This window comes from Cyprinodon variegatus, unplaced genomic scaffold (assembly GCF_000732505.1).
Source record: "Cyprinodon variegatus isolate N-32 unplaced genomic scaffold, C_variegatus-1.0 Scaffold116, whole genome shotgun sequence".
In the NCBI taxonomy this organism is placed as follows: domain Eukaryota; kingdom Metazoa; phylum Chordata; class Actinopteri; order Cyprinodontiformes; family Cyprinodontidae; genus Cyprinodon; species Cyprinodon variegatus.
Genome location: NW_015150569.1, coordinates 565,248 through 573,130, shown reverse-complemented (window position 1 = coordinate 573,130; position 7,883 = coordinate 565,248). Strand labels below are relative to the sequence as shown.

The following is a 7,883-nucleotide window of genomic DNA, read 5'->3' as shown; positions in this document are numbered from 1 at the left end:
CTGTCAGTATTCTTATTCTTTATTAAAGCAATAAATATTCAGTCATAGTTTCTTTACTGTTTTTCTGTATTTTTTACTTTAATTATTTGTTGCAAGTACATTTTTTACTGTTTTATTCTTTCTAACCCTTTTATTTCTTTTTAATTTTTTGATCATTCAAATATATTTAAAACACTTTTCCCCCCTGTTTATTGTTTTTCTAATAATTTGACTTATACTTTATAATATTCTATAATACCGGCCCAAGTTCTTTCTGCATAGAGTAAGCATGTTCTCCCTGAGCATGCGTGGGTTCTCTCCAGGTACTCTGGCTTCCTCCCACAGTGACATTGAGGGATGTCCCTCCTGGGTCTGTGTCTGGGGTGGTGTTTGTGGCTGGTCCTTAGTCGCGCCCAGTCCCATGCTAATTTTTTTGCCTACCCCCTTTGCACACCGGGGGGTCTGGGGATCTCCTCCTGGGTGTGAGTTCCTGTTCCTCCTGAAGGGATTAGCCCCTCAGACCCAGGAGGACAGTGTATGTATGAGGAGTGGAGTGTCTGCCTCTGTGTGCGTCTCTGTATATGTCCATGTGGGTGTAAGTGTGGGATTGTGTGAATGTGACTGGATTTATGTGAAGCTGTTTCTGTCCACCAGTAAGGTTAAGCATATGCCTTCCTCACCCCACCTACTCAACATCCTAGGCCCCTTCTTAGGCTCCCTCCAGTGACAGGTTCCTGCTGGCGCACTACTGGCCCTCTAGGTGCAGGGGTAGGTACTTCAAGTATCAAGCTGAACCATATGACAACAGTCGTAATGGTCTGCTGGTGAAGCACGCCATTATAATGCTAATTCAAGTACAGTTATTCTTGTTTTTTTTACTTGCTCGGCACCCATTGAAATAACTGATCTATTGGTAATTCTTTCCTCTAATAGAGATTATATTATTATTATCAATTTTATACCTTTCTTAATGCAGGACTTAAACTTTCAGATTTAGAATTAATACCCACTCAGCCTGATATATTTTCCTTGAAACAGTTTGTAAATATATGAACTGCTTTTTGTTTAGGCAATCTAATGTAATCTGAACTGAAACGCATAATGTTACTTTTCCAAGTGTTCAAAAAAAAAAAAAAAAATCTCCAAAGTGTCCATGAAGCATGTGAGAGCTCCCTGTGGGGTCAGCGGGAAATTTCTCAGTGTATTCTCATTATCAGTTCGTATGAAATCGTACGAAAAGTTATGCACAGTATTTCGTACGTTTTTGACGTTTTTTCGTCGTATTTCGTCGTATTTTAACGTCTTGCCTCGAGACGCACCATTCGATAACATACAATTTAACATACAATTAACCCTAATCCTAACATACAAAACAGCAAGCAACCTAGTGAGAGACATCATGAAGTAATTATTGCACTGTCCGTCCCAGCTTTAAGTCCGTCCGTCGATCTGCTTTTTTCGTCCGTCTGGCTGCGCATGCGCACTGATATGCTTTTTCGAGGAAAAACGTCAAAAACGTACGAAATACTGTGCATAACTTTTCGTACGATTTCATACGAACTGATAATGAGAATATGTTGGAATTTCTTGGCCTGAGCAGATGGCTGCTCACACTGAGCCTGGTTCTGCTGGAGGTTTCTTCCTGTTCAAAGGGAGTTTTTCCTCTCCACTGTCGCTACAAGCATGCTAAATGTGAGGGATTGCTGAAGAGTCAATGAGTCGATGCAACTTTGAATCAATCTGATTGGATGATCTGAACTGGAAAGTGACCTGAGATGACATGATGTGAATTGGAGCTATAGAAATAAACTGAATAGAATTGATTTAGCAGCTTGTCTACATTCAAAGCCTCACCTATGGTTATGAGATATCAATAAGGAGCGAAAGAACCAGATCCCTGCTGGAATAAGCTTCCTCCATGAGGATAGACGTCTAATGGAGACATTCCAAAACATTTTTAAATTAATCCACTGGACACCAACTTTGAAGACGTTACTCTTCCCATCCAGGAAGCCTTTTCAATTCAAATGTTAGGAACAGCGTTGAGTTCCTTGAACCATTTTTGTTTTGTTTTTTGGAATGATTATGACCTGTATGACTGCAAACCTTCACCACCAGCATCTAATGAAGACACTTCCTAACTCAGGCTCTGTGGGATTATATCATTTGCTGTTAATTGACCTGCTTCTCTGGGTTGGACACTAACATTAAAAAGTATCTAAATGTAATTTATCAAAAGATAAAATTTCTACATTCAGGCAGAGTTCAGGTCAAACTCCTGAGTTTGTCAGGTAGGAATTATTTATATCCGGTTTGTAGATTAGTGACTAAAAGGAGCCTGTTTGTTCCTATCCATCCTCTGAATGTAGGCCTGCTGTTAAACTAAAACTCGGGTTTGAGTGGCTGGTTGTAAATGATTCGGTTCGTGGCACCGTGGAGTTTCCACTGGCTGTGGGACAGCTGAACCCAGAGCAGAAGACATTTGATAGCTCCATGTTCCGGCCTCTTGGCACCCCCTTCCTGATGTCTTCTAGAGGCGCATCCTGGGGGTGGGTCACTGACTGGACGGGCGCAATGTGACGGGGAGGCAACCTCAGCCGCGGGGGAGGGAGGGAGGGAGGGAGGGATGGTTTAACTATTAGCACCATCAGGCGTTAGGACAGCTGTGCGGAGCCGGTGCAGTGGGCTACATAAGCGGTGCGCAAAGCAGCGGAGTTTCTGCGCACTCAGATCTCCGCTCCTTCATCTGCAGACCTCAGATAGTTTAAGGTAAGCTCTCATTTCATTCAACGGAACAAAGTAGAGAAAGTTTGACTGAGTGAACACGGTGTGCCATTTGGCAACTACAGATCAAACAATCTCCATCGGATTAGAAATAGGAATTGCTGCGTTTCAGAAGAACATGGAAAGAGCTGGAAGCTCCTGGGGGAGCGGCGGTGCCACCGATCCGGGCATCGCAACAGGAAGGCTGGTAGAAGCGAGCAGAGAGAACAGAGCAGGAGGTGCTCTGCTATTCAGCCCTGGGCAGGAGAGCACTAATTTACGCCTTTGCCATGTTGGGTTCGGGCAGCGTTGGTCCTGACTACTAAGCAGAGGATTTTTTCAGCGCGCAAAGCCAACAGGCTGTGCGCGGATGTCGCAACATGCAGTCGGAGGAACGCTGTGAAAAGTCAGAGAGCAGTGAGGCTCTACATTCCTAAACATCTCATCTGCTGATTGATGAAATGACAAAAGGCCCAGAGACATTATCAATCTATACTGGTGGAGAAAAGTTACATATTCTCTATATGACTTTAAAGAAACAACTTGGTTACATTATAAAAAATGTTCAAAAATAACCTGCAGCTTTATAGTGACAGCTGGATAAACTTTGTCAGCCAAGTTTAAGCTCACAGACAGGATTTGCTGAGGCTTCCTGGTTGGTGATGATGTTTTGTTGAGTGCAGACTGACTGGATCACCTGCTTGGAAGAAGCTTTAGCTTCACCTACAGCTGCTCTCTAAAGCAGGCCCTCTTCCTGGGTTCATTGAAGCTTCACATGGGAATTAAAACATAGTTCACAAAATATCTTGATCTGACAAACAAAGTTTTGGTTGCAAATTTTAGAGTTGAGTCTTAGTTAAGAGAAATTCTTATGTAAATCATTGTATCAGTGCTGCATACAACTAGTGCTAGATTACTTAAAACAATGCTGTGTTACATTTTACCCAGTATTAGTGTAATTTGACCTGTTTTAGATTGTTTATCAGGTCTATATTCTTCTTATCAATGCTGTTTTTCAAAAACTCACCTATCTAGCACGATGGGGTCAGATCCATGACTCATTCTATTCTATTTAGTGTATTTCTATAGCTCCAATTCACCTCGTATCATCTCAGGTCACTTTCCAGTTCACCAGATCATCCAGTCAGATTGATTCAAAGTTTTCTATCTAAGGAAAACCAGCTGATTGCATCGACTCATTGACTCTTCAGCAATCCCTCACACTAAGCATGCTTGTAGCGACAGTGGAGAGGAAAAACTCCCTTTGAACAGGAAGAAACCTCCAGCAGAACCAGGCTCAGTGTGAGCGGCCATCTGCTGAGGCCGACTGGGGCTCAAGGAGGCAGAAGCAGACATAGAAAAAGAAGCATAGATACAAAAGGCAACTGTCAACCAGCTCCACAGGCGGCCCCGTCCAGGAAACACACAGCCAGGCAGAAGAGCTCCGAACCAGCTCCCATGTCAGAGGATGAAGAGAGCACATCCAGTTAGTCACAGTCAGAGAAACAGGACTACACTGGAAAACAGGCCAAGCTCCAACATCTAGAAACAAAGGTGTTGATGGCAGCAGCACAGCTGATATTTCTCTCCAGGATGGAGTCACAGCCAAACAGGAACAGACCAGATGAAGCTACTATGAGAAAAAGCAGAGAGAGCAGAACGTTAGAGATTGAAGTAACAGATTCTGCAGAGTGGGAGAATAGAGATAGAATGAAGCAGAATGATGAAAAAGGGGTCCCTATTTCCTCCAGCAGTCGAAGCCTATAGCAGCATAACTGTAGAGATATTTCAGGATAACCTGAGCCACTCTAACTAGAAGCTTTATCAAAATCAAAATCAGACATACTTTAATAAACCCAGAGGGAAATTACTTTTGTTATACGCTCCATATACAAACATTTTTAAATATATATACAGAACAAACCACACAAGACAATATAAATATATACACATATAACACAAAACAGATACAACACTTACCTGATCAGAAAGTTTCTTCAAAGTAGGATTTAATCTAGAGATTTGAATTAAGAACATTTCTTTATAACTGACTCTATAGCTGTGTCTGACTGTCCACCCTAACCCCTGCATGCCTCCACGTAAGCCAAATTCTTGAATGCAACCTGCTGACATTGACATCATTGATGTGTTGGACCAAGGACAGATCTTAATGCTGGTGAAGGTTCTCAGTCATTCGGGTCATAGTCATTCCTAAAAACCTAAAAGTGGTTTGTTTTTTAACTTTTCCAACTCTTTTGAATAACATCTAAATTCACCAAAAAAACAACAAAAAAAACAGAGGGGACGGACTCAGATTTCAGCTTTCAAAACCTACAATGCAGCGATTGAGTTATTTTGTTTTATTTTATTTATTTTCAACAGTTCCCTTTAACGCCCCCCCCCCTTTCAGAGACATAGACAGGTATGGGGCATTGCAGGCTAACAAAGAAGTCAAACCACCCCCATTCCAAAGGAGGGGACCCGTTCATCCGTTTCTATTTGCATGTTTTCTAAACTAAAACCAGGCTTTGTTGGGCTGCTGGATAAAACCAGGAACTCAACACTATTTCTGACATTTGGAATTAAAAATTCCTTCTGGATGGAAGAAAAACGTTTTCAAATTTGGGAAAAAAGTCCAGCGGATTGTTTTTTTAAAAACTTTTCTGGAATGACTATGACCTGGATGACTGAGAATCTTCACCAGCGACACATTTAAAGGTTGCAGAATACTGAGCAATCAGGATCAGGATCTACCCATCCCTGTCCGCTCTCTAAATCATTTAAAACAAACCAACCAAAGCCTTTTGACCTTATGCAAACTGACCAGCCTTTGTTGATCTTTATTAAAAGAGCTACTCAAGCAGTTTTTGTTTGTATATAATGTGCAGATCTCAGAAGCTCTTTGATTTGCTGCTGTCAGTCACTCAGAAAGGCTTTTTAAATGTCTTAAAATGTTCAACAGGAACTCTGGACTTTCACTGCCAAGTTGACAGTCTGGTCAAAGCTGCCTCTTCCACCATCAGCTATTTATTTTTAGCAACCTTTTGCTAATTTGGTACTGGATGAAACTGGTTTCCTTGACATAGTCTCAACTCAACAATCCATAATGTTAGAGATTAACATCTGAACAACCTGAACTTCCATGACACAGACGATTCTTTCTTTAAAGCAGTTAGTTGAACTTGGTGTAACTTTTGTTCTTTTGTTTCTATTCTATAATATTTCTGTTTTAATTCTTTATGCACGGCAGCGTCATTGGTATAAGGCCCTGGTTGGGTGACTCATGATGTTTGAAGAAAAAAAGAACTAACAATGGGCGGTGTTTTTTGTGAAGACTGAATAATTGATCAATGTTTTTTGTGTGTTTTTCTTCAGGTGACTGGGAACTGTGGTTAGGGAGGTGCTTTTCCACAGTAGGTAATTCTATCCTCCAACAGAAGACCTTTAAATATCTTGTCTGAAAAGCTTCCAGCTACCACGTGGCATAAGGGGAGACATTTGCTCTGTGCAGGATTCCACTATCAGTTGACCGACCAGTCGCTGCACAACTCTGGCTTCTTCCGTGTTTCTTCAGCTTGTGCTGAATTTTAAAGGCTGTTTACAATTGCGTGGCGGGGGGGCTATGCAGTGATTCCCCGAGTCTTCTGTTTTCTTTTCTCCTTTGTTTTGATGCGTGATGCCTTTTCTTTTGCCGGCTAACCCCTAGCACCTTGCAGTGAATGGAGAACATACTGGTTCTACTTCCAAAGCACCGACAGGAACACGGGCTCTGCAGAAGCACGGCTGCATGTGCCTTGTGGGAAGATTCCACCTACAGAGCGATTTTTTCTGCTTCCTCATTAGTTCCAACCCACACCCCATGTTAGCCTGTTTAATGGGATAAGTTAACCAGAGAGATCAGGTGTAAAACCAGGTCGAGCAAAGCGTTCCGTTCTGACCTTCCCCAAACCGTTAGTCTAAAACAACTTTTCCTTTTTCTTGTTGAGTACACCGTCTGTAAAAGGCCTCCGCATGGTACGTTGGTCAAAAGAACAAGACAAACTCCCGGACATTGAGATGTCCTCAGGGGACATTGAGATGAAGAAGGAGGGAGGTCCTCTGACCCCAGCCTTCCTCAATTCTAACTGCTCCATCCATCCACTGATCCTCACCAGAGGCCCAGAAGAAGTAAACCAACAAACTGGGGGGGAGTTCGAGCTCACCGAGGTCACATCTTTCACAGAGAGGATTGGCGAGACAGGGGACGACGAAGAAAGGTCGGATATCGTGGTGGCGTTAGACTGTCGGGCCAATGCCAAAGGACAACGCGAGGAGGACGCACTTCTGGAGAATGCAAGCCAGAGCAACGAAAGCGATGACAACAGCATCAATCAGAGCCCGGAGCCACCAGCGCCGCTTAAGGAGACCTCCATTTCCATCGGCCTGCAGGTGGTTTTTCCCTTTCTGCTGGCTGGCTTCGGAACAGTGGCGGCTGGAATGGTGCTGGACATTGTCCAAGTAAGTTACACTAAAACATTAAAACAAAACATTTTGTATAATTAAGAATAATTAGAAAATGTTATTGAAAGATTGATCTCGATCCAGTGTTTTCCATGTGCATGAGAGGTTTTTCCTTGATACTCTGGATTACATTAATCCAAATCACATGACTGCAGATGACCTCTTTAGACGACTCTTTAAATATGCTAATGGTTATAAGTAGTGTGCGTCCGTGTTGTTCTGTGATTTAATAGTGTGCAGTACAGCAAATATAACACAAAAGTACTTGAACAAAAATAATTTAATTTGGTTGCTTAACAGATATATTAATAATGTATGTGTGAGTATACCATAACACTGATTATAGATATAAAATAGCTTCAGTGTGTTTTTATACACTATGTTTTAGGCAGACCTAATGAAGAGAGATTACCACCTGAATATATTTATCACCAGGCTTACCAAAGGCGTGTCACATTGTCACACATCTGTTTAGACCTTATGGTTTATCTAATGTCAGCATTTGGAGACACATGGGTGTTTGGTCTTAACCTGACTCCGCCAGATGGATTTGCTCCGCATATCCATCTGGAAACCTTCCGTTGAAGTAATTTTGGGAAGGGGCGAAAATACTGGTTAGCTGATTGGCCTATGTTGGTGAT

The 7,883-nt window shown here is 42.2% G+C and overlaps 1 protein-coding gene across 1 annotated transcript in view; it reads left to right on the top strand.

Moving 5' to 3' along the window:
* The first annotated feature begins 2,616 nt into the window (after positions 1–2,616).
* Positions 2,617–7,883, top strand: part of LOC107085109 (solute carrier family 41 member 1-like) — a 35,607-nt gene continuing 30,340 nt past the window's right edge. The window contains exons 1-2 of the mRNA XM_015375266.1: positions 2,617–2,748; positions 6,118–7,239. Coding sequence (XP_015230752.1) covers positions 6,754–7,239 — 486 coding nt within the window. The 5' untranslated portion in view covers positions 2,617–2,748; positions 6,118–6,753. The remainder of the gene's footprint in view (positions 2,749–6,117; positions 7,240–7,883) is intronic.